The sequence below is a fragment of the Miniopterus schreibersii genome (assembly GCF_964146895.1).
Source record: "Miniopterus schreibersii genome assembly, chromosome: 8".
Lineage (NCBI taxonomy): Eukaryota > Metazoa > Chordata > Mammalia > Chiroptera > Miniopteridae > Miniopterus > Miniopterus schreibersii.
In genome coordinates, this window is record NC_138109.1 from 20350479 (window position 1) to 20378381 (window position 27903).

The 27903-nt window shown below is 37.2% G+C and overlaps 1 protein-coding gene across 6 annotated transcripts in view; it reads left to right on the forward strand.

Annotated features, from left to right (window-relative positions):
• The window catches only part of LOC308560191 (protein argonaute-3), an 87601-nt gene that overhangs the window by 13194 nt on the left and 46504 nt on the right, over positions 1 to 27903 (forward strand). For 2 of the 6 annotated variants that reach the window (XM_081143939.1, XM_081143938.1), the window contains 4 exons: positions 326 to 497; positions 8830 to 8950; positions 9453 to 9661; positions 10722 to 10858. In XM_081143939.1, coding sequence (XP_081000065.1) covers positions 352 to 497; positions 8830 to 8950; positions 9453 to 9661; positions 10722 to 10858 — 613 coding nt within the window. In that variant the 5' untranslated portion in view covers positions 326 to 351. Of the gene's footprint in view, positions 1 to 325; positions 498 to 8829; positions 8951 to 9452; positions 9662 to 10721; positions 10859 to 21761; positions 21798 to 23099; positions 23169 to 27903 lie in introns of those variants that run through there. The other 4 variants (XM_081143941.1, XM_081143942.1, XM_081143940.1 and 1 more) reach the window with 3 other exon arrangements.

Genomic DNA, 27903 nt, shown 5'->3' on the forward strand with positions numbered 1-27903 from the left:
TTTGCTTTGCTGTAGATCTTACACTCTTTGGGTCTGATTTGTGTTTGCACATGCTCTCCTGAGTTTGTGTGATTGTTCTCCCTTTCTGCCCCTTCCAAAACAATTTTCCAGAAGTATCCAGGGTTTTATATGTTTGTTTATATGTGTGTTTGTTTCAATAGGGAGAATAAATGGGGAGGAAAGAAGCAGAGATGTTAGAAACTATCATCTTTCACCACTAGCCTTCAACCCCATTACAGCTTTACTTAAAATTCTAATAAACCCCAATTGACGAGATTATTCAGTACAGTTTGTAACAGTGTTATTTTTGTCCCCTCCCTTGCAGGACCCGCTGGGGCCCAGCCCCTACTCATGGTGCCCAGAAGACCTGGCTATGGCACCATGGGCAAACCCATTAAATTGCTGGCCAACTGTTTTCAAGTTGAAATCCCAAAGATTGATGTCTACCTCTATGAGGTAGATATTAAACCAGACAAGTGTCCTAGGAGAGTGAACAGGTAAGAATCATGAAGACATGAAGATTTTTTGCTGTTGGTATTTGGCTTTGCCATAGTAATTGTTTATCTTGTATATCCAAATAACAATGATAATGTTTAACAGTTTGACCAAGAAAGCATGGTAATTTGTTTTGAAATTGATTGTACTTCAGAGATGTGATGGTAGGTAAAATCTTCCAACAGCCTTGAAATTTTTCCATCATAACGTGAACTCATTATGTTCAGTTCCTATACTTCAACAACTAGAATTCTAGAAGTCAGAAGGAATTAGATAGAACTTTACAACTCCTTTTCTTTATTAGCTAACCAGTTACGGGCCAAAATGCAGCAGTATTTAAATCAACACATATGAGTTTTCTCTTGTCCATATGCCACATGCTCAAATATTTGGCACTGTGGCATTAATCATAATAGCAGAATAATGTATTGTAGCCAAACAGATTTTCACTTTAGTCAGAGGGGTTTACTTGGACAAAAATATTCAGGAAATGCTTGTGAATCTTTTTGTGAGTCAACTTCTCTACTTTAGACTGTCTCTCTGTTGGTTTTCTTTTCCTTTCTTCACCCCTTTGGGGGGGGTATGTACTTTTATTTCTTGTTTAATGATTTTGATTGAAAATGATCACTTGATAAAAGAGCATGTTTGTTAAGCAGATTTCAAATGTTTCTAGTTTTTTTAACAAGTGAATGGTCTCAATAACTAAAAATAAAATATTTTTAGAAATATTATGACATGTATTCATTTCTCCTGGGTTTATACCTAAGAGTCAAATCATATGGTAACTGTGTCTACTCTTTTGAGGGACTGCCAGACTCTTTTCCAAAATGGCTGCATCATTTTACGTTCCCACTAGAAGTGTGTGGTGATTCCAATTTCTGCATATCCTCCCCAACATTTGTCATCTGTCTTATTTCTATAGCCATTTTAGTGGCTGTTTAGTATCTCATTGTCATTTTGTTGTTGTTGTTAATCCTCACACTAGGATATTTTTTTCCATTGATTTTAGAGATACTAGAAGGGAGAGAGGAAGGGAGGGAGGCAGAGGGAGAGAGACAGAGAGAAACATCAATTGGTTGCCTCCCATGCCCTCCCCGACTGGGGCAGGGCAAACCTGCAACCCAGGTACGTGCCCTTGATGGGAATCAAACTCGTGACCTTTCGGTACACAGGCCAACGCTCTTAACTACTAAGACACTGGTCAAGGCTCATTGTCATTTTGATTTTCATATCCCTGATGGCTGATGATGTCGAGCATCTTTTCACATACTTACTAGCCATTTGTATTTTTGGAGAAATGTCTGTTTAGATCCTTTGCCACTTTTTAAGTTGGATCTTTTGTCTTTTCATTGAGTTGTTGGAATTCTTTATACCCTCTAGTTAGAAGTCGCTTCTGTGACCTTTTGATCGAAAATGATCATGATTTGCAAAAATGTTTCCCTTTCTACATGTTGCCTTTTCACTTTCTTGATGATGTCTTTTGAAGCACAAACATTTTTAATTTTCATCAAGTCCAGTTAATTTTTTTTTTGCCAGTTCTTTTGGTGTCATACCTAGAGAGCCATGTTTCTGATTAAAATGACTTAGAAGATGTACCCTAGAAAACACTGCCAGTGGAAAATAAAACAGTATAGTGTTTAGCTTTCTTGGAGAAACTGTACCATACAAAATATGTTAGTTAATAATAATATGTCAGTTAATTTTCCTTGTTAATCACTTGAAAGATAGGAAAGCTAACAGATAGTGATTATTTCAAATCTCACAATTCTTCTAAAGTTGCACCTAAATAAATTACTCAATAGTAATTATAGTCTTTGGTTAAGATTACAATATATTTGAAATTGAAAGATACTTTTATAAATAAATAATGTCTGATAATCAGGGACTAGTAGGTAGGACTTATTCCTAACATCTATCAATTCCTTTAGATTTAATTATATAATAACAGCTGTATAATATTCCATTTTATGGCTGTGCCTTGATTTGTTTACTTTTGGTTTGCTCCAGTTTTTTTCCTTAGGCTAAGTTAAATCCATTTAAACCAGTTATCTCAATTTACCATATGGTTGTGCTGAAATAGAATGCTATTGGTACTAGACTTAAAGATATATGGACCCTAACTGGAATTATAATTCTAAACCCTGCAATAACTTTTAAAACTTACAGATTATTTCCTGTGTTTTCATTTAACTATTTAACTTATTGTCCCCCTGTTTTGTGTCAGACACAGACTGTGCTATGTTATGGAAATAACAAGATAAGTAAGACATGATCCCTGATAAGGATTTCATAGTCTGTATGGAGTGACAAGTGTGAGATGTGCATTATGTGCTGTGATAAAAGAATAATAATTTTTATTAACCAAAGTCACCCCAATAAATTCAATAAAAATTTAAAAAAAAATAATGATCCCTGCTTTTGGTTAGGGAGGAAGATGGGGTACATGTCATGGTATGTGAGCTGAATAGTTGCCTAGTGGGCCAGGGGAAACAGTAATCCATCTAGAGAGAGCAGGAGCAAAGGTAAGACATGTTTATGTAACAGAAGTAGACCAGTATAAATAGAGTATCTAGAGTCTGAAAAATTAGCTAGGGGTACGTTATGAAGGATCTTAAATCCATGCTAAGGCCTGTGAACTCAGAAATAGTAGAGCGCCATTGGAGGCTTTTGAACAAATGAGGAACATCTATATTTACAAACGTAACTAATGGCAATGTGGAGAACGAATGAGAGAAGAGAAAGACAAGTCCTAGAGAACATTTGGAAAGCTTTCGCAGTAGTCTAGATCAGTGGTCTTCAAACTTTTAATCACAAATCCTCATTATTTAAAATATGTTTCACCATACACTTAATAGATAAATATATACACATACATATTTTAAAATTTTTAATTTATATACATGTACTACTATACCAACATATTGTATAACTATAGAAAAATTAAAAGGTGAGAAACAATATTTTGAAATAAACTCTTTAAGAATATATTTAATAATTTGAAATTTTCAGGTTAATGTACTAAAAACCTGGTTGAATATATGCCACATACATGAACTGAAATAAGTTGCTACATGCTGAAAATGAATGAATGAGAGAGTTCGCTGTTAACTCTTACATGTTACAGAGCTCCTATTATTCTGTTAGGGTTCCTGGTGTACCATATGTTACACCTGATCATCTGACATGGGCTAAGTGAGGGCACCAGTGTCAATACATATTCAGATTGTTAGGTAAAAGTGAAATATAAAAACTTTTTTCCCCTCATACTTCAGCATACCCCTTAGCACTTCTGGTACCTATTTTTCCATATTAGAGGTAGTGTGTTCTAAGACTTAACTAACAGCAGTGGTGAAGAGAGGGCTTGGTTGATTTAGAAGAATGAATAATTTAGGTGTGTAAGGAAAGGGAAGAGATAAGAATGGCTTCATAGTCCCTAGTTTGTGTAATGGTGACGGCTTTGACAGAAATACAGATGGTGAAAAGACCAAGTTTCTTATTTTCTGTTGGGATGTTGAAATGTGTAAGAAGCATCAAAATGGAGTTTAGTAGATTATTGGAAATAAGTGCCTAAAGCTTAGGAGATAAGTCAAGATGGAGATTGAGATTTGAGACGTCAGCATATAGGTAGGTGATAGTTAATAGGAAAGTGAGTAGAGTCAAGATAAGAGGTCTGAGAATAGATCTCTGGGGATACTATTGTTTCAGGTTTGCCAGTGAAGACACTTAAGGGACTGAAAAGGTGGGAGAACCAGGACAATGTAGAAGGTCTTTTAGAGAAGGTAAGGCAAGGATCTTGATATTCAAGGATTGATCACAGTGGCAAATGCTAAAAGAAGCCGAATGCAAAGGCTGAAAGAGACCATGTCTATTAAGAAGTCAGTGGTGGCTGGAGGGAGAAGTGTTCTAGAGGAGAGTTATTAGTGTAAGCCAGATTGAGTTAAAAATTTATTTCTCAGTCTAAAATAATCTGTCAATTATTTGTGGATACTAGAAATGTGTACTTCACTAGGTTAGCTAATGTGGTTATATAAGATTATGAAAAAATTCACACCCACATGGAAGAAATAGCTATGAAGATAGATAATAGTAAAATGCTCTGGTGTACTACAGATTTTTTATAATAAAGTATTAAAAATTTGATCTAAAGTATAATCCTTTCTCTACTCTGTACTTTTTAAACTTTATTGATGCAAAAATATTCATTGGCTACCTTTTCTGCTACTTACTACAGAGTTATGAAGATAAATTAGAAGTTGGAGGGATACAAGGACAGACTGCCAGCTGTTTTAGTTGTGTTTTAAAAACCTCTGGGTTATTTCATCATCTTGTTATACCTTAGCAGTCTTCCTTCTTTTTGTCTGTATAGTGACAGATTAATTTATTGTAACTGTGAATACTAAACAAATGTGTATCATCAGTTTGGAGGGGGACAGAATATTATTTCATGTCTTCTCCTATAGACTAGAATAATTCCCATTCTACCTTGTGGAAGCAGAAAATTAAGAGGTACCTAAAAATGAGATGAAGATGGGTGTTTATGACCTTATAGTAACAATTAACAGAAAAATAATTTCTTTTTTTACATTAAAGTTTCCCTCTCCTACCATTTTTCTGCTCTATGAGTCGGGTGGTAAAGTGGAACTTACTGAAACCAATATTAAATTTTACTTTACATTTGGGGGGCTGGGTGAGAAAGGTAACAGGATTAAGCTAAAAAAAAAAACAACACACACACAAAAACAGACAACAGTATGGTGATTGCCAGAGGGAAAGAGAGTGGGCAATGGGGTGAAAGGCAAAGGAGAGATAAATGATGGCAGAAAGAGACTTGACTTAGTGGGAAGCGCACGATACAGTATGCAGATGACGTGTTACAGAGTTGTACATTTGAAACCTGTGGTTTTATTAACGTCACCCTAATGAATTCAATGAAACATTTTTAAAAATATAAAGAAAATAAAATGAGAGGGGAATCTAAGGAGTATGTTTAAAAAAAAAATCAATCACGATCATTGGACCAAGATGGCGTCATAGGTAACAGCTTTACCCGCCGCCTCTCGCAACAACATCAAAATTACAACTAAAATACAGAACAACCATCACTCAGAGCCTCCTGAAATCTGGCAGAACAGAAGTCCTACAACCAGGGAACTGAAGGAGCATCGAGAGCGGTAGGAGGGGCGGAGATGCGGGCGGATCAGGGCTGAATCGCAGAGATGCGGCCACGGGCTCACACCCAGTGCTGCAGTTTAAACCCCAGAGGGACATCTCTGTGGTGGTGGTTTCCTAGAGGAGTGAGGGGTCCCAGCCCCACAGCAGGCCCCCAGCCCAGAGCTCCAGGGCTGAGAAGAGACGTCCCCACAACTCCGGGCTGTGAAACCAGTGGACTGTCTCTGAGGGTCGTGGAGGCTGCGGGATCCCCAGTAGCTCCTGTTAAAGGGCCTGCGCACGGACTCACTCAAACGCGCTCCCTCTGGGCCCCAGCGCCGGGCAGCAGCTTGAAAGGACCTGGGACACTTGGGGAGGAACTAACCTGCCTGAAATCTGGGCGAGAGGTGGAGGGGCAGCTTTCTCCCCAGCAGAAGAGCTGGCAGAGGCCATTGCTCTTTGGCGAGTCCTCCCCACACACAGCTGGCAGGCAGGCGCCATATTTGAATGGCCAGCACCTGACTCACACCTTTGACCCTGCCCGGGTGATTCCTGGAGGCCCCGCCCCTCCCCACCTGCAGGCTCATCCGGGCCATTTCCAGGGGCTTTTCTGTGCAAGTGGCCTCTCGAGCCGAATGCATAGGACTTTCCTAAAATCTCTCAAACAAGCAGCAGCATACCCCAAACGGCTTGATAAGTGGCCCCAGGCCTGGCACTAGTGGCAGCCTGCATTGGCTCATAGCTTGGCCTCTCCTGTACACCTCCAAGCCCAGCACAATTAGCAGCCATCTACTGTTTGCTGAGTAGCTCATGCTGGGTGACCCTGGGCAAGGCACTGGCACAGGCTGACTTTGCACCTCCTGGGAGACCTCAGAGACAGTGCACCTGGCGGTCATACTCGACCACCCTGGATTACAACCCTACCACATCCACAAGTGACACACTCGAGGGGTGCACTTGGTGAACACCAAAGCTCCACTGAAGTAAATCCTGCTCCATAGGGGTGTCTCCAGCACAGCAACTCTCTGGCTGTAGTTGCAGCTGGTCCTCACAGCCGATTGGCCTGGAGGTCAGATTCTCCCAGTGACGCCAACAGCAATCAAGGCTCAACTACAACAGGACAGTGCACACTGCCCACACAGGGGAGCACCTAGAAGGCCCAGCTCAGGTGACTGGAGAGGCTGAGCCACTAGACTCTACAGGATACCTCCTACACAAAGCCACTCTACAAATTCCAGGAGACATAGCAGCTCTACCTAATACATAGAAACAAACACCTACCTGGAAGCAGCCCAAATGTGGAGGCAAAGAAACATGTCACAAAGGAAAGAACAGAAGAAGTCCCTAGAAGAGGAACTAAATGAAATAGATCCAAGCAAGCTAATAGATACAGAGTTCAGAATAATGGTTATACGGATGCTCAAGGATATTAGTAAGAGTATGATGAAAATAATTGAGAAAATCAATGACAATAAAGGACCAGTTTGAAATGAAGGCTACACGAGCTGAAATGAAGAACAATTTACAGGGAATCAACAATAAAGTAGAGGACACTGAGAATCAAATCAGCAATTTGGAACATGAAGAAACAAATAACACTCAACCAGAAGAGCCAAAAGAAAAAAGAATCCAGAAATATGAAGATAGCATAGGGAGCCTCTGGGACAACTTCAAGAGGCCCAGCATTCATATTATTGGGGTGCCAGAAGGAGAGCAAGAAATTGAAAACCTATTTGAAAAAATAATTACAGAAAATTTCCCCATATCTGGGGAAAGAAATCGACTTACAAGTCCAGGAATCACAGAGGGGCCCAAACAAGAGGAACCCAAAGAGGCTCACAGCAAGACACATCATAATTAAAATGCCAGAGGTTAAAGACAAAGAGAGAATCTTAAAAGCAGCAAGAGAAAAGCAATTGATTACCTAGAAGGGAGCACCCATATGACTGTCAGCTGATTTCTCAACAGAAACTTTGCAGGCCAGAAGGGAGTGGCAAGAAATACTCAAAGTGATGAAAAACATGGAACTACAACCAAGATTGCTCTACCCAGCAAAGCTATCATTTAGAATTGAAGGTCAGATAAAGAGCTTCTCAGACAAGGAAAAGCTAAAGGAGTTCATCATCACCAGACCAGCACTACAGGAAATGTTGAAGGGCCTTCTTCAACAAGAAGCTAATGAACATAAGAATCTGATGAACTAAATAGATCCAGAGACATTGACGCATGTAACAGACAATCATATTTCAGAGGGAAAGGGGGTGGAGGGTGGGAAGAGATTAACCAAAGAAGTTATATGCATATATGCATAACCCATGGACACAGACAATGATGGGGTGAAGGCCTGGGGAGCGGGTGGGAGCGAGGTGGAGGAGGTCAGTTGGGGGGGCGAGGGGGAATGGGACACCTGTAATACTTTAAACAATAAAGATAAATTTTTTAAAAATCACAAAAGAAGGCAGTAATGGAGTAACTGAGGAACAGTAAACATATGACATAAAAAACAACAGAATAAGTAATTCACTGAATTCATTTTTCTCTGTTCTTTTGTGAAATTCATCAGCCCTTTCTTATATCGTAAGCCATTGTCCTGAAAGCAAAATTTATCTTGTGTGATTATCTTTTAGAATTTTGACAGTTTTACTGGCCAATATGGCTCAGTTGATTGGGCGTTGTCCCGTGCACCAAAAGATTTCCAGTTTGATTCCTGTCAGGGCACATGCCTAGGTTTCAGTTTTGATCACTGGTAGGGGCACATATGGGAGGCAACTGATAGATGTTTCTCTTATACATTAATGGTTCTCGCTTTTTGTCTTTCCCTTTCCTTCTCTCTCTCAAAAAAACGTGGGGGGCCAGATAGAATTTTGACAGCTTTAAATAGTGTAAGAAATTACTTTAGGTACTTTTTTTTTTTTTTTTTTTCAGAGTGGAGGAGGGTGAGAGAGAGAGAAACATAGATGTGAGAGTGACATATTAACCAGTTGCCTCCTGCATGTGCCCTGACCAGGGTCAGGGATCAAACCTGCAACTGAGATACATGTCCTTGGCCAGTGTCAAACCCAGGGCCCTTCAGTCTGCAGCCCAGTGCTCTAACCACCGAGCCAAACTGGCTAGGGTACTTTAGGTACATTTTTTAAATTTTCATCATGTAGAAGATTATGTGAATGTATTTGTCCCCTTTTTTAGGGAGGTGGTTGACTCCATGGTTCAGCATTTTAAAGTAACTATATTTGGGGACCGTAGACCAGTTTATGATGGAAAAAGAAGCCTTTACACAGCCAATCCACTTCCTGTGGCAACTACTGGGGTAAGATATGCATTCATTTTTTGGAAAGCTATGCTCTTGCAATGACTCCTTTTAAATGCATTTATTAATTTTATTTCAGTCTATATATATGTATGTGACAATGCTGGCATAAATGTCATTTAAGTTTTAGTCTATTGACTTAACATTGAGATTGTTTTTTTAATATTTGCCTTGTTTTTGTTTTTTTTAAATGTTTTTCATGATTTTTAGAGAGAGAGGAAGGGAGAGGGAGAAGGAGATAGAAATATCGATGAGAGAGAGAGAAACATCGATTGACTGCCTCCTGCACTCTCCCTCCTTGGGATTGAGCCTGCAACCTGGGCATGTGCCCTGACCAGAAATTGAATTGATGACCTCTTGTCTTGGTTTGTGGGTTGATGCTCAACCACTGAGCCACATTGGGTGAGCTGCCTTGTTTTCTCTTAAATCTTTTTATAAGTTTAACTTGAAAATAATTGTATTTTTTTCAACTTTTACCAGAAGACTCTTTTCCCATCAACAGGTAGACTTAGATGTTACTTTACCTGGGGAAGGTGGAAAAGATCGACCTTTCAAGGTGTCAATCAAGTTCGTCTCTCGGGTGAGTTGGCACCTACTACATGAAGTACTGACAGGACGGACCTTGCCTGAGCCACTGGAATTAGACAAGCCAATCAGCACTAATCCTGTCCATGCCGTTGATGTGGTGCTACGACATCTGCCTTCCATGAAGTGGGTGCTTCTGGCTTTTTTATCTTTAGATTTTAAGTGTGAAGGCTTTCCTCCCATGAGTTGTTCAAGCCTCCCTTGTTTAACCTTCAGATATTGTATATTTTGATTATTTCAGTTGAAAAATAGCATCATACAAGTTCATTAACAGATGTAAGTTACAGAAAATTCTCTGACTTTTGAAAGTAAATGTACCTTAGTTTAGCTATTCTAATGGGTATTTTTTAGAAAAATGCCTAACCCTTTCTCCTAAGAGCTATAAATCTTGAATAACTCATATATTTTCAGATATATTTCTATAGTTAGATCACCTTTTTTTAAAGGTAATTTCATTGTTTATACAATAGTATCAGATTGTGTTGAAATTGCTGTTGTTTTCCCGGCCGGGCATTTCTCAGTAGTTGAGCATCAACCTAGAATCCAGGAAATCGAGGTTCGATTCCCGGTCAGGGCACATGCCAGGGTTGCGGGCTCAGTCCCCAGTTGGAGGCATGCACCCGATCAGTAACGACTCTCTCGCCATTGATGTTTCTCTCTCTCTCTCCCTCTCCCTTCTTCTCTCTGAAATCAATAAAGATAACATTTAAAAAAAAAAGAAATTGCTGTTGTTTTAATCATACTAGCACCTCACATGTGTATGTGTGTATCTGTGCTTATATATATAGGATCAGATAGGCTGTGTATTTTTAAAGAAAAATATTATGTCTTACAAAAACGTTTATAGAAATAGCTTTTTGATCAATTATTATTTAGCATTTTATAAATTGGAACTATTTTTTAATCTATTTTTAAGAAAGTATTTTAAATATAATTTGTTCTTATTCATATTAACATTAGCTATAACAATAGAGGATTTTGGTGAAGGATGCTGACTTTTTTTCATTTAGAATGGCTGCTTTTTGCTTTCATAAATTTGGAAAATGTTTAGTTTCATATATCCGTAATGATAAGCATCATTATGATAAGTTATGTGCTCTAGAGTCTAGAACATAGTTTTTGTTACGCATATTTAAATACTTATGTAGGAAGGAAAGGATTGAACATGCCATTTTAATTTTTGTAGATACACGCCTGTGGGGCGTTCCTTTTTCTCAGCTCCAGAAGGATATGACCACCCTCTGGGAGGGGGCAGGGAAGTATGGTTTGGATTCCATCAATCTGTTCGGCCTGCCATGTGGAAAATGATGCTTAATATTGATGGTAAGGGAACTAAAACCATATTCTGTGTTGGGTAGTTGATTTTTGTGTGGCCTGTTTATGTGTAATACATGCATATGCGTTTTATGTATAATTATATGTACTGGTATCTTGAAGTAATATTTGGACATATATTAAGACAAACTAGAAAGCCAATTTTTATTTATATTACATTTCATTCAGAAAGTCTTTACACAGAACTTGTCCTGGTTTGCTGCTAAAGCAAATACAAAAGCTTTGACATGATCATCTGAGCATTCTTCTAACATAACTCATTTTTGTCCTTTTAACCCTAAGTCAGTATTTCATGAAATACATGTTTTACAGGAAGAGAAGTCTGTTGGTCATGGTTACCCTGGCATTATGCCTGCTGCTGATGGTTAATGTGGTGTTAATTGCATTCATTTTTAAGCGTTTTCTTACATTTTTGAGCTTATATAAAAATAGAGCCCGACCTGTGTGGCTCAGTGATTGAGCATCGACCCATGAACCATGAGGTCAGAGTTCGATTTCCGGTCAGGACACATGCCTGAGTTGCTGGCTCAGTCCCCAGTAGGGAGTGTGCAGGAGGCAGCCGATCAATGACTCTCTCATCATTGATGTTTCTATCTCTTTCTCCTTTTCCCTTCCTCTCTCTGAGGTCAATAAAAAAAATATTTTTTTTAAAAAGTAGAATAGTATGATAAACTGCCACCTATATAGCCATTATCTAGTTGTCAGTATTTTTCTACCTTTGCTTATTAAACTATCTCCGTTTCTTTCTCTAGTATAGTATTTTTAAATAAAATCCCAGACAGAATGTTATTTTGTCCCTGCTAATTCAGTATGTACCTCTAAAAATATGAATTTTTTTTAAACAGTCACAACACCATTATCATATATAAGAAAATTGAAAATAATCGATTATTTGTAGCCTCTAATACCCTGTCTGTAATCAGATTTCCCTGATTCTTTCAAATATCTTTTTATAGTTAGTTGGTTCTAATCAGGATCCAAACAAGATTCATACATTACATTGGGCTATTATGCCTTTTTTAAATGTAGTAGTTCCATTTCCTTCCCTCTTGTTTTGTTTTGTTTGTTTTTTCCTTTTTTTTATGCCATTGGCTTATTGTCAGGTGTCCTGTATAATATCCCAAAGCCTGGATTTGTCTTTTGTTTTCTTGTGGTGGTATTTCTTTGTTCCTCTATCCCCTATATTTCCTGAAAATGAAAGTTGGCCTTAGAGACTTGATTTAATTCTGGTTCAAAATACTTTATAAGTGCTTCGTATTGTATCAGTATTTAGTGATCTCATTTTTTAATGATAGTAAGATTGATTAGTAGGTTCACAGATCAATAGGCCTGATCTCTCCATTAAAATTTCTCAATCAACCTTTCCATTTCTAATATTCCATTCATTGATCATTGTTACCAGAACCATTTACTTCACTAGGGATTATCAACTATATTTTTCTAATTCTTTTGTTTCTTTTGTATTAGATGGAATTCTTATATGGAAAATCACAATGTCCTAATGATAATTTATTAGTCTTTGATAGCTTTCTTGCTTTCTGGCACAGCAGGATGTTTTAGGCTCATCTTATATTTCTTATCCTGTACCTGGAACTAGCCATTCCTCCAAGAATCCCTGGATCTTTCTAGATCAGTACATAATTTCCTCATTATTTTCTGCTGCATCTGCCATTGTGATATGTCATTGAGGGGATATATTTCAAAAGTCCCCTTTAGATGTGCTAGGCCTGTTTTTAATTATATGCTATTTCAGAATATCATTTCATATATATGTAGATGTTTCTTTAAGATAGATTCCAGGAGTGAGACTGGTGAGTCTAGGGCAAACACATTTGTAATTTTGATTGTTACTCTCAGATTGCCCTCCACCAAGGTTGTATAATGATTGAGACTACCTATTTCCTTATGCTTTTGCCTCTACAGGTGTCAAACTAGATTTTTGTCAGTCAGATGTGCAAGAAATAGTTTCACTATGTGCTTTTGTTTTCCATTTGACCATCTTTTCACATATGTAAGGGCCACCTTTCTTTTTCTGTTAACTGTTTATATCTTTTGCCCTTTTTTTTCTTTCTTTTGGATGTTCTTCTCATGTACTGAGAGAGCTTTCTAAATTGAGGAGATTGGCCCTTTTTCTGTGATGTGAATTATAGATAATACCTCTTGGTTGTTATTTGTCTTTTGGCCTTTGGTATGGTTTTATTTTTGCTTTTTGCCACATAGAAATTTATCCGTGTGTGTGTGTGTGTGTGTGTGTGTCTACACACACAAACAAAAGTATTTGTCAGTAGTTTATGTCTTTTAATATCTAATCTCATTTTTTTCTTTCAGGTTTTTCTAGGCCATTTTTATTTCGTTTACCATATAAGCTTTAGAAACACCTTGTCTAGATCCAGTGGGTGTGGGAGGATGAGCTATTATTTTTATTGACATCTCATATTTATAAATTAAGTTAGGACAAATTTGCATCTTTAAAATATTGTATCTTTCTGTCAAAGAAAATACTATGCCATTCCATTTGTTCAAGATTGCTTTTGTTTTCTTCAGGAATGTATTAAAGTTTTTCTCACATAAAATTTGCACATTTCTTGTTATTCCTGGATATTTTCTCCCATATTTTTGCTATTAAATGAGTTTAGAGATTCTAATTGGTCATTGTTTATAAGCATGAAAGCTTTTTGCCCTAGCCAGTTTGGCTCAGTGGTTAGAGTGTTGGACTGCGGACTGAAGGGTCCCAGTTTGATTCTGGCCAAGGGTCATGCACCTTAGTTGCAGGATCAATCTCCAGCTTTAGTAGGGGCACTTGCCGAAGGCCAACCAATCGATTTGTCTCTTTCACATTGGTGTTTCTCTCTCTCTCTCTGCCTCTCCCTTCCACTCTCTCTGAAAAGCAATGGAAAAAGTATGCTCGGGTGAGGATTAAAAAACGAAAAACAAAAAAACATGAAGGCTTTTGAGTTCTATGTACTGATATTTCTCTGTGCCTTATTGAATTCCATTATTGTTTATAGTCGTTTTTTAAGTGATTTTCGTGGAGTTTCTAGATTATAATCATTTCACCTATAGATAGTGATAGGTTTACCTCTTACTTTAGATTTGTATACCTTTCATCAGGTTATATTGACTAATATTAAGATAGGACTAATGTGTTAAACATTAGTGATTAGTTGGCATCCTCTTTTTATTCCTGACTTTAAAAGAATACTTCCACAGTTTCTGCATTAAGTATAATGCATATGTATGTATGTATGTATAGGAGGATCTGTTGCTTCCTATTAAGTACTTTTAATCAGGAATGTATGTTGAATTTTCTCAGGTGTCTTTTTAGCATTTATGGAGCTAATGATACCATCTTTCTCTTTTTTTAAACAAGCATTGAACCAAAGTAATGTTTCTGGATTCTTTTAATGTGATGCTGAATCCTGTTTGTTAATACTTTACCTTTTTAATTAAAATGTAAAAGTAGGATGGATCTGATCTGCAATCTTTTCTTTTTGTGTGCATTCTTTTTCAAGTTTTGGTATTAATGCTATATTTTATAAAGAATTTGGAAATTTTTCATTTTTTAAGATGTACAACAATTTTTAAATAGTGTTGAAGTTATCAGCTCTTTTAAAATTTGGTAGCATTCCCCTGAAAACTGTTGTGGCCTGTGTTTTTTGTTTTGTTTGATAGGTAGCTCTTTTAAAACTTCTTCCATTTATTTTATGGAAATCAGTCTGTTTAGGCTCTCTTGGTTCAGTTTAGGTACGTTATATCTTACTAGAAAATTGTTTTATCTATATTTATTTGTATAGAGTTTTATAAAGTAGTTTCTTATTTTTTGAAATTTTATCTATTTCTGTGGTTTACCCCCATTTTTATTTTGTATGTTTGTACTTTGTCCTTTTTATTTTTACTCTTGATTAGGAGAGGTAGTAGTTTAATCAACTGATTTCCCCACCCTCAGCGGAAGAGCCTTTGGAAAAAAAATTTTTATTTTTTTCAGTTTTCTGACTTTCTTTTTTTTAACCATCTTAATTTCTGCTTTTAACTTTATGTCTTTTTCCCTCTATTTCAGTTAATTTAGTTGTTTTTGTAACTTCTGGAGCTATATTAGTAACTCATTTACTTTCTTGTTTTTCTTATTGATAAAAGTATTTAAAACAATAAATTTCCTTCTGTTTTAGCTATTTTCCAAAGCTTCTAATATGTAGTATTTTTATTATATTTTTAAGAAACACTACAGATTTTATTTGTATTTTCCCTATTACCCAAATGTTGAGAGACTTTAACTTTTCAGATGGAAGATCTTTTTATTTTCTGATTTTGTTATAAATTTTTCATTTTACTGTATTGTTAATCAGAAAATGTATTTTGTATTTCTAATTTTAGAATTCGTTGAGGTATTTTTAGTAGCCTAATATGTAGTCAATTTTCTCAAAAGTTCAGTAGCTATTTAAAAATAAGGTGTAGCCCTGGTTGGTGTGGCTCAGTTGGTTGAGAGTAGTCCCATGCACCAAAAGGACACTGGTTCAGTTCCCCTTCAGGGCACATGCCCAGGTTGTGGGCTCGATCCCCAGTAGGAGGCGTGCAGGAGGCAGCCAATTGAGGTTTCTCCCCCCCCAAAATCAATTTAAAAATATTTTTAAAAAATAAGGTATATTCAATTATTTGGGGAGAGTTAAATGAATATCTATCAGCATTATCATTTTGATTACATTGTTTAGATCATTTATTTCCTTATTTTTGTGTGCTTGTTCTCTCAGACTGAGAAAAATAAATTTAAATTTCCTTTTATTGTGTTCTGTCTTTCTTCTTTTATCTCCTATCACTTTTCCTTTCTTAATGTTACTGCTGTATTATCAGGAACATAAACATACATGTGTGTTTTTCATTGTGAATTGTCTCTTTTACAATGGTAAAATGTCTTTTTTATATACTTTTTGGCCAAAATCTGTCCACATTATCTAAATAAAGGATTACAAACCATGTTTTTTTGAACCTTATCCTGTTCATTAATTTTATTTTTATTTATTGATTTGGGAGGGAGGGAGAGACAGACAGATATCGATTTGTTGTTCTCCTTATTTATGCATTCATTGGTTGCTTCTTGTATGTGCCCTGACCGAAGATTAAACCTGTATGGGGACAATGCTCTAACCAACTGAGCTACCTGAACAGGGCCTAAATTTTCATTTCCTTTATATTTTCCTTTGTATGCTATCTTGGCGACAGCATAGAGTGGTTTTGCTTTTGGATCAGTTCAAAACTTTTTGCTGTTAATGGATCAGTTGAGCCAGATAGATAGGAATAACATTACATGTTTCATCTTAGTTGTATCAAATTATTTGTTGTATTTTCTGATTATATGCTTCTTAAACTAACTGGTCTGTTTTGTGCTTTTTAAATGATAGTTTTGATGTTAAGAAGGTCTTTTATCCCCTACAAGTGGTTAACCTTTATACTTATAACTTCATGTAGTACTCAACTTTCTTTGTTTTTCTTAATGAGCAGTGTGTCTTTTGTTTTTCTTAATGAGTAACAATTACATTAGCTTTATTCTTTTCTTTCTTTCCTCCCCCTCCTTTACTAATTAGTTTTAGCTATTATAGCATTATTTTCTCCTTTATCATTTTGCTTAAATTTTTAAATTTATTTTTATTGTTGGCAGTATTACAGATGTCCCTCATTTTCTCCCCTTTGCCCTCCTCCACCCAGCCCCCACCCCACCCCAGGCCTTCGCCACACTATTGTATGTGTTCATGGGCTATGAATATATGTATATAAGTTCTTTGGTTAATCTCTTCCTGCCCCCGCTTCCCTCTGAGATCTGTCAGTTTGTTCCATGCCTACATGCCTCTTTTTTTTTAATTTATTTTTATTGTTGAAAGTATTACAGGTGTCCCATTTGCCCCCTGAATTGACCCCCTCCACCTCGCTCCCACCCCCTCCCCAGGCCTTCACCCCATTGTCTGTGTCCATGGGTTTTGCATATATGTATATAACTTCTTTGGTTAATCTCTTCCCATCTTCTCCCCTCTTCCCTCTATCATTTGAAATGTGATCATCTGTTGCCTGGGTCAATGTCACTGGATCTGTTTCATTTGTCAGGTTCTTTTGTTCATTAGCTGCTTCTTAAAGAAGACCCTTCAACATTTCCTGTGGAACTGGTCTGGTGGTGATGAACTCCTTTAGCTTTTTTCTGTCTAAGAAGCTCTTTATCTGACCTTCAATTCTGAATGGTAGCTTTGCTGAGTAGAGCAATCTTGGTTGTAGGTTCTTGTTTTTCATCACTTTGAGTATTTCTTGCCACTCCCTTCTGGCCTGTAAGGTTTCTGTTGAGAAATCAGCTGATAGTCATATGGGTGCTCCCTTCTAGGTAACTAACTGCTTTTCTCTTGATGCTTTTAAGATTCTATCTCTGTCTTTAACCTTTGGCATTTTAGTTATGATGTGTCTTGCTGTGGGCCTCTGGGTTCCTCTTGTTTGGGACTCTGTGCTTCCTGGACTTGTAAGTCTATTTCTTTTCCCACGTAGGGGAAGTTTTCTGTAATTATTTTTTCAAATAGGTTTTCAATTTCTTGCTCTCTTTCTTCTCCTTCTGTTATCCCAATAATACGAATGTTGAGCCCTTTGAAGTTGTCCCAGAGACTCCTTATACTATCTTCATATTTCTGGAATCTTTTTTCTTTTTGCTCTTCTGGTTGAGTGTTTTTTGTTTCTTCACATTCCAAATTGCTGCTTTGATTCTCAGTGTCCTCTACTGTTGATTCCCTGTCAATTGTTCTTTATTTCAGCTCCTGTAGCCTTCCTTTCTGATTGATACTTTATTGTGTCATTGATGGTCTCACTTGTTTTTGTAATAGTCTTACTAATATCCTTGAGCATCCTTATAACCATAATTCTGAACTCTATCTAGTAGCTTGCTTGGTTCTATTTCATATAGTTCCTCTTCTAGAGATTTCTTCTTTTCTTTGTGACATGTTTCTTTGCCTCCACATTTGGGCTGCTTCCAGGTAGGTGTTTGTTTCTATGTATTAGGTAGAGCTGCTATGTCTCCTGGAATTTGTAGAGTGGCTTTGTGTAGGAGGTGTCCTGTAGAGTCTAGTGGCTCAGCCTCCCCAGTCACCTGAGCTGGGCCTTCTAGGTGCTCCCCTGTGTGGGCAGTGTGCACTGTCCTGTTGTAGTTGAGCCTTGATTGCTGTTGGCGTCACTGGGAGGAATTGACCTCTAGGCCAATCGGCTGTGAGGACCAGCTGCAACTACAGCCAGAGAGTTGCTGTGCTGGAGACACCCCCATGGAGCAGGATTTACTTCAGTGGAGCTTTGGTGTTCACCAAGTGCACCCCTTGAGTGTGTCACTCATGGATGTCATAGGGTTGTAATCCAGGGTGGTTGAGTCTGACCACCAGGTGCACTGTCTCTGGGGCCTCCCAGGAGGTGCATAGTTGGCTTCTGCCAGTGCCTTGCCCAGAGCCACCCAGCATGAGCTACTTAGCAAACAGTAGTTGGCTGCTACTTGTGCTGGGTTTGGAGGTGTCCAGCAGAGGCCAAGCTATGAGCCAATGCAGGCTGCCACTAGTGCCAGGCCTGGGGTCATTTATCAAGCTGTTTGGGGCATGCTGCTGCTTGTTTGAGAGATTTTAGGAAAGTCCTATGCATTCGGCTCGAGAGGCCACTTGGATAGAAAAGCCCCTGGAAAAGGCTTGGATGAGCCTGCAGGTGGGGAGGGGCGGGGCCTCCAGGAATCACGGGGTGGGGCCAAAGGTGTGAGTCAGGTTCTGGCAGTTCAAATATGGCGCCTGCCTGGCGGCTCTTTTGGGGGAGGGCTCACGAAAGGGGCAGTGGCCTCTGCCAGCTCTTCTGTTGGGGAGAAAGCTGCCCCTCCACTTCTCACCCCGATTTCAGGCAAGTTAGTTCCTCCCCGAGTGTCCCAGGTTCCTTTCAGCTGCTGGGGCTCAGAGGTAGCATGTCTGAGTGAGTCCATGTGCCAGCCTCTTAAGAGGAGCTGTCTGGGGCTCCCGCAGCCTCCAAGTCCTTCAGCGACAGTCCTCACTGGTTTTCACAGCTCAAAGTTGTGGGGACTTCTCTTCCCGGCCCTGGAGCCCTGGGCTTGGGTCCCGATGTGGGGCTGGGACCTCTCACTCCTCCAGGAAACCCCCACCTCTGAGATTCCCTCCCGGGTTTAAATGGCGTCACCGGGTGTGGGCCTATGGCCGTGATTCAGCCCCGATCCACTCCCATCTCCATCCCTCCTACTGGTCTCGGTGCTTCTTCAGCTCCCTGGTTGTAGGGCTTTTGTTCAGCCAGTTTTCAGGAGGTTCTGAGTGATGGTGGTTCTGTATTTTAGTTGTAATTTTGATGCGGTTGTGGGAGGGAGTGGGTACAGCTGTTATACCTACGCCAGCATCTTGTTTCCGAATCTGCCCATCCATGCTTCTTGACCTATTAATTTTGCTTAAAATTTTACTGCTTGACTTTCATCTTTGACTGTCTATTACTATAAGGTACAATCAGTGAGTTTATTCTACTTTTATGTTTTCTGCTCCTGTCATTCATTTATTTGTATGTATTATGATTCCTGCGTTGTTAGATTATATAACAGTTACATTCCCTCTGTCACCTGTATGTCCATTTGTTTTCATCTTAAATCTATGATTAAATGTGTTGTTCACTACCTGTCTTTTCCTGACATTTTTCCTGTCATCTCTTGTTTGCGTTGTATCCTCAAGTTGTTTCTTCAAGAAGGGCTAATATGAATAAGAGTTTTTGCGTTTTGAAAACCATTTGTCTCAAGCCTTGTTCCTGAAGAACTGCTTGACCAGACATAAAATTATTGACTCATACTTTCTTGAGTACCTTATAGGTATATTTCCACTGTCTTCTGACAGTGAGTGTTTATACAGAATTATGATGTCAGCTTGATTTTCTTTTCCTTTTTAAGTACTTTTCATAATTACTTTACTAGATTATTTCTCAGTATTGACTGTTTCGTGTCAGTTTTATTTTAAAACATGGGATTTCCTTTGAAAATGTAAGTTCAAGTCTTTTATCTTTTTAAATAAGATTATTATTTCTATCCTATTTGCTCCTTTCTGTCCCTTTTGTGGTATAATTTTTACCATGTGCTAGTTGTAGTAGTTTAGTGTTCATTTTTTTAATTTTAAAAAAATTTTCTTCCATTTCTTAAATGAGTTATGCAGTGCTTATTTTACCTTTTGTTGATACGCTCTTTCCTGAGTTCTTAAATTTCTTCTCTGAGATCTTTCATCATGGCTACATTAAGAATCTTTGAATTAGACCAGCCAGGCATGACTCAGCGGTTGAGCGTCGACCTAGGATCCAGGAGATCGGGGTTCGATTCCCAGTCAGGGCACATTCCCGGGTTGCGGGCTCGATCCCCAGTCGGGGGCATGCAGGAGGCAGCTGATCAATGACTCTCTCATCACTGATGTTCCTATCTCTCTCTCTCCCTCTCCTTTCCTCTCTCTGAAATCTATATATATATATATATATATATATATATATATATATATTTTTTTTTTTTTTTTTTTTTTTTTTTTTTAAGAATCTTTGAATTAATATTCGTCTACTTTGCGATGATATTTTTTGTTTTTCTTCATCAGGGATGTTGTGCTGCCTTTTTACACTTTCTTATGGTATCTTTGTATGGATACTCATCACTTTTTTGTTATTCATATTTAAATGATACTAGTTTTTCCAAACCACCTGTTAGAAGAGGCTGGAGTAGAAGGGAGAGGTGGAATAGGACATTAGGAGCAAGTTAGTTTTCCAGGTTTTTCTGCTTAACCTCTGTCCTGTTGCTTTATGGGTTCTTTCTTCAAAATATAACCATATCTCCTTTGCCTCTCAGTAATTTACGTGTTTAAGGGGTGTGAACTACTCTCCATGAGTTCCACCAGGTCCTTACTAGCTTCTGCTGATACAGCTCCTGCCTTTTAAAGTGGCTGCTCAAATGTTAACACTTAGAGAATTTGTGGAGGTTGTTCAGGAGGTCTTTATACTATTCTTTTAACTTTTCTGTAAGTTTGATATTACAGAAGAAAAATTCATGCCTTGCTTTAAGAAGGGTATTCCTATCTGAGATCTGTCACTCATAAATCACCCTCCACTCAATCTCATGACACTTTCTACACCTCTCTCTACTTCCTCTGACATTCCCCCATTTAATTCAGTTCTAAACATTGCAGTTTCCACTTAGGATAGGACCCTCTCTTCCTGGGAGTGAAAATTTATTGTTCCCTCACTAGGCTCCTTATATACTTCCTGTCCTTCTCTCTTTCATAGGTTCTCCTAGTCCCAAGTACTTGGGGCCATATTTACTTATAACTTGGCATTTTCAGATTTTTATTGTCCTATAACTTCACTGAAGATATAGACTTGTTCTCTTTTTTTAACGTTCTCTTTGTAGCTCTGTATTGAGAAAAGTGGGAAAATCTGGAAATAAATTGCTGCTATTTTCCTACTGAAACTTAAAGTCCAGCTTTGAGTATTTTTAATAAATAATCTCTAACACATTAGTCAAAGAAATCACAATGAAAATTTTAAGTATTTTGAACTGAAGGATAATGAAAGTGTATATACTGGTATGATTGGCTAAAGCAATGCTTAGAGAGAATTTAAAACCTTAAATGCTATTATAAAAGAAGAAAAGTATCAGTAACATACCCAGTCATCTCAACAAGTTAGAAAATTAAATGCAAAGAAAAATATAAGGAAATAAGAGTTAAAAATAGAAATTAATGAAATAGTAAACAAATACCTCTATCCTGTAGGTAGGAAGACTTCAAAGGTATTTAAGAAGGATAGTGACATGATCATATTTGTTTTCCAGAAAGAGACCTCTGGCAGCAGTGTGGAGAATAGATAGAGGAGAAAAAACTAATCTGAGAAGCCAGTTAGGAGGCTTTTTCAATCACTAGTTCAGGTAAGAGATGGTGATGGTCTAATGTGGGATGGAGAGGAAGGAACATACTGCAAGGATTAAGTTTAAAAAAAAAAAAAAAAAGGTTTAAGGAACCATTTCCAGAAAAAAACTCTGGTATAGTTACTGACACATGGAACTCATTGGAAATGAATAGACCAGAGGGTTTACTAGGTTTTTTTAAGGGATTGTTTCTGTAAATAAACCTCAAGCTTGGTTTATTAGTTACATTCAACCAGAGAAGCAGAAACCAGTAGGAGATATATAGAGAGAGATTTGGCTTACACAGTTGTAGGGGCAAGCTAGGCAAGTCTGAAATCCTTAGGGTAGGCTGCCTGGAAGGGCAGACTGGAACTCATGGGCACAGGCTGAAGCTGCTGTAAATATGTAGAATTTCTTTGTCTGGGAGAAGCCTGAAGCCTGCTTTTAAGGCCTTTCAACTGACTGAATAAGGCCCACCTGTATTATCTAGGATAATCTAATGTCAACTGATTATGGACTTTAATTACATCTATAATGTATCTTTACAGCAATAGCTAGATTAGTGTTTGATTGAATAACTGGCAACTAGTAGTCTAGGCAAATTGACACATTTAAAAAAAACTTACCTTGCCTACAAAATTCTGTGATTATTCAATCTTTGAAACAGCCTTCATGTTCCCAAATCTCAGACTTAGTAACTGTGCTGTGTTATAAACTAGCTTCTAAGGAGGGTATATTTGCCAACATACATTCAGAATAGTGACTCATTCATACCAGGTATGAATAGTTATGCTGTGAACTGAATATGGAAGGTAGATCTGCTGTTGCTCATTAGTTGGTAGTATACACCTTTTATAAAAATAGATCACATGTTAATATATCTAAAGCTTGAGGATCTTTGAGACATACGAGCAGAGAAATTTAGTATGTAGTTGGAAATGTAGGTATGAAAATCTGTAATGGTAGGAGCTAAAAAAATTTTTTTTGGACTCCTCAGTATATAAATCCATACTTGAACTGTAGAAGTGGAAAAACTTCTTTAGGATAGTATTTAGATTAAAAATGAATGAGAAGGATAATGCCATGGGGAAGACTAGTATTTAAGAAAGGTAGAGGGTCCAGTGAGCAATTAACAATTATCACAGGCAGCATGAGAGCCAAAAAAGTGGTGTCAAGGAAGCTAAAGGAGGAAACATTCAAAGAGTAGATGATTTCACAGTTAAGCAGTGGGAGCTTTTCCAACAAAACCAAGAGTAAGACAAGGATGTCAGTACTATGATATTTAGTCACTATTGTGTTTGCTAACTTCTGTTCTTCTTACAGGTTTCAGTCTACATGTTACTTCCTTGAGAAGCAGTATTTGACACCCTTCACCCCCCAAGTCTGAGTTAGGTATTTCTCTTATGTATTCCCATAGCACAGTGTACTTTCCCTGTAATAGCATGTGTCATCCTGAATGACAAGTTTTATTGTTCTGTGTCTCCTATTAGAATGAAAGCTTTATGAAGCTAATCTTAGTCATCAGTGTATGCACCCACCATGCCTAGCACAACTCTTGGTCATATTAAGCAAAGAATAAGTAAAACCAAGAGCATAGAGGAGGAGCATCCAAGTACACCTAGAATATTTGAAGAACGTAGAAGTAAATGATGTTTTAGCTAAGCTCTAACAAACATTATGAAGTCAAGAGTTTGGAATGAAAAGGAGGTACAGAGAAATAAAAGATTTCTGAGAGGTCCTTAAAATTCAAAATTTTATTAAAAGACATAAGAGAAATACTAAGTGAATGAAATATATTAGGCTTATTGAAAAGACTCAATTTGATATGTTCATTCTCCAAAAAGTAATCTGTAAATGTAATTACAGATTAAAATCTGTTAAAATCCCAATAGGGTTTTATTAAAAAGTCAATATTAAGATTTATATGAAAAATTGAATGACCAGAAAAAGCCAGTATAATTTTTTTTCACTTTTGTAACCAGTTTAATGTAAGGAAAGTGATCAATGTGATAATCACTGTACCCCTATTTGTCTGTCCTTGATGATGTTTAAAGTATTTGTTAGAATGTTATGTTATACTTGGGAAAAATATGATCAAGATGCTATTAAAAGCCAGTATAATTTTTTAAAAGAATAAAGAGGGAAGAATTGCCCTCCTTATTTTAAAACTATAATAATTATAGCATACTGTTTTTAAGTGCAGGGATAGACAGATTAATGAAGTAGAATACAAAGCCTAAAAAATATACCACGTGTGTTTATATGAAAACTTTGTAAATGTTAAGGTGTCGTTTTAAAACACTAATGAAAGAGTAGAATGTTTAATTAATGGTGTTCATATACTTGTTCACTGTATGAAAAAATAATTAGACTCACCTCACATCATACCCCAAATTTATTTCTAGGTGGATTATAAATTCTAAATTTGAAAAGCAAACTCAGAGATTCTTTTAGGAAAAAAATAAAAGTCTATCTCTAACATCGAACAAAATATAAATTTATAAGTCATAAAAGAAATACTGATAAACTTGACTACATTAACCCATCAATATTGAAAACAAAGTTGGGGCAGAGCAAATAGCAAAAGGACATGTTATTTATGTAAATTTTAAAAAGAACGAAAGTATATACTGGGTACATGCAAATGCAGTAAAATAATAAAAACCTAGATGAGACAAATACATACCAATTTCAAGATACTGGTTCCCTTCAGTTAGAAAGTACGAAGAGAAATGGGATAGGTTGGTTGTGGTAGGGAGAAGAAAGAGACCTGAAAGGCTGCATATTTCAAGAAAAATGCCAGAGTATATTTATTTGTGTAAATAAAGTGTATAGCTAACTTGTGCCATTGTGAAGCAAAGAAATCAGATCAACAGTATTTTTTAAAAGATCTATATATCTTAATGAAATGAAAATAAAGCCAAAAATTGTGAATTGGTTTTTTTAATTGTACTAATATGTAATACTGCTATGAAAAATGAGTGAAAATACTGCACTGACCACCTTACTTGCTTATATTTCCTTTTTTGTTTCTGTGTGATACTGAGATTGCAACCCTTGCACTTGGTATATTGCACTGAATTTAAAACAGCCTTTATTGGACTTGAAATCTACTGGAGAAGACTGGTATTCAACAATATAATGAGTACTGTGAAGAAGTACTGAGTGCAGTGGGAGCGTATAACACAGAGGAACATTTCTCTGAGGAAGTGACAGATGGGAGCTAGTTGAAATTGATGGTAGAGATAAGCATGGAAGAGTACTCTGAGAAAAAGAGCAATTTAATTCTAATTATGTGACTTAATCTTGTCTTCAAAATTGTTGTTTTCATGGTACTTAATATCCTAACTCTCAACTACATAATCAAAATTAAACTTACTTCATTTTACCAATCTAAGACTCAAAAAAATTTTTTTTCACATTTCTTCATCTCTGAAATTGGGAGATGTCTTAGAGCTGATGGTTTGCCAGTTTAATTGGCAAATTTCTTTTTTAGGTTACATAAAGTATTGGTAAACCGTACCTTCATTGGCATCTTAGATTCAATGAAATGTGGAATTTATTTTTAGTTTAGCCTGCTTTAGGCCAAACTCATTTTCAACTTTCATTTTACTATTATGATTCTTGCATTTTAAGAGCATCACAATGCATCTGGCGTTTATTAGTTGTATCTCCCTTAAGATATTTTTATTTACCTCTTATTACATACCAGAGAGAATGTTAAGGGTTTTACATTAATTATCTCATATAAACTCCACCGCAGTTGTATGAGTTAGATGATACCCCCAACTGAAGTTTAGAGAGTGAAAAATCTCTAAATTGACTTTCTCTCTCGAAAGATCACATGGTTTATATTTTATACTTATATTAAATAGTTTATGTGTGATAGATATAACCTGTTAAACCTATACTTAAATGTAACCATAGTTTACATTTAAGGCTCAAGGTCACGTAGTTGATAATTAAAAGATAGAGTCAACTGTTCTGACTCCAAAGCTTATGCTCTCAATATTCACAGCTCTCTACTGTATCCCTTAAGAAGCAAGATTTCTGGCAGACAAATGTTAGGCCCAGGACAGCTAAGTTGAGAAATGTAATTTTATTTACTTTTTTTGTGCTTTTCAGTAAAAAGTAGCTTTCTATAACACATTCACTGTATTTTGCTCCTAGAAGAAAGTAATCAGAAAATAAAAATGGTTGTAAAATTATAATTTATTCTGCTTAAGAGTCAAAAGTTCTTTGTAAGGAAAACAGATTTTTAGTAAGTAATTTATTAATCACAATATTGGTGTTACTTGCTTCATGTTTGTCTTGAGTTCAGGTATAAGATTAAGAAATAATTTGAGTTTTATAATATTCATATTAGTCTTCTCAGAAGTAGATGAAAGCAGAACATTTCTTTAGGGTGAAATTAAAGTCTGATTTCAGGCAGGCAGGGCAGGAACTTTATCAACACCAGGTCAAGCAGGGCCAAGTACAGATATCTGTATCAGGCTTGCCCGGTCTGTATCCTCATATTAGAAGACCAGTATAATGGCTGCAGTCAATGACAGTCTTCTTCAAATCTGTCTCTCTTTTAATCTTTTTGTTGAAAGTATTACAGATGTCCCCGTTTTTCCCCATTGACCCCTTCTACCCTGCCCCCACCCACGACCCTAGGCCTTTACCACACTATTGTATGTCCATGGATTATGCAAAGCTGTTTCTTGATTCACCTTGTTTCAGTCTGGTCCAAGCGTGCCCTTCATATTTGATGCACAGCTGTCGTCTTGGGATCACACTTCACTATCTCACTGGGAAATTTTGTCTTTCTCCTAAATTGATCTTCTGTTTCTATATCCCTTTTCTCCCCCATTCCCTTTTTTTAATGTTCAGAAGTTTCATGAGAAAAAGGTACATAGTAGGCAATTTTTCTTGGACACTTTACACATTGGAAAAATATCAACAAACCTAGGCGGTAGTTTAGCTTGGTTTTTATGTTGGAAGTAATTTTCTTTCGTAAATTTGAAAGCAGTGCTCCATTTTTCCCCCCCTCACCTGAGGGTATGTTTTGGGGTTTTTATTGATTTGAGAGCTAGAGGAAGGGAGAGAAAAACATTAACGTAAGAGAGAAACACTGATCAGTTGCCTCACACACACACCCAGACTGGGGATTGAACCCACAACCTTTTGGTGTACAAGAGGATGCTCCAACCAACTGAGCCACCCGGCCAGAGCGAAAGCAGTGCTCCGTTTTTAAATAGCTTTAGTGAGGTTTAATTTACACACCATAAAATTCACCCATTTTAAGTGTATATACATTGTCTTTTTGTTTCCCTTGTTTTGCTTTACTTTCTGGAAAATGTCTTCATCTTCACCTTCTAACCCTCTATTCACTTTTTCTTTTCTGTTATTATGTTTTTAATTTCTAATAGTTCTTTTTTTTATTTCCCGAATGTTATTTTATTACAGCATACTGTTCTTAATAGTTTGATAAATGCAGTATCCTCTCTTATCTCCAAGAATAATTTATTTTGGTGTTTCTTTATCCTGTACATGCTTATTATTTCTCCAAATATGTATGTTCTTAATCTGTCTTCCACTTTGGAGACTTTTCTCAAATATGTAGTATACTTGAATATTTACTCACGATTCACTGGGAGTATAAACACTGAGTAGGAACTTTGAATGCATCAATAGGGCATGTTGACTGAGTTTCTTCATTGGATGATTTCAGTAGGCTGATGCTGGAGAATCTACAACATTAGAATCCTTAAGTCTCTCCTGTTGGCTAATCAAGTTACCCAAACAGGAGTCTTCCAAACTCCTGCCTGAGAGTAATAGTCTAATTGCCTGCCTTCTGGAGGCCAAGTTGGGGATTCTGGCTTGGGGAATGTCTGCATTCAGCATTTAATATTTATAGTTATTTAATCCCTTGTTTTTGGTTTAGTCCTGTGCCTTCCGTTGTACCAGATATCCTCTTCCCAAAGAGCCTTTTACTTTTTCCAAAGAATAAAACTCCAGACTTAGTCAGGGATGAAGAAGAGGCAGTTCAGTAATGTGTAGCTAGACAAGGGATCTAGGACTTGACCTGCTTCTCAGCTTTTCTCTGTGTTTTTCTGCACCACCCCCATCCTCCTGTCACCAG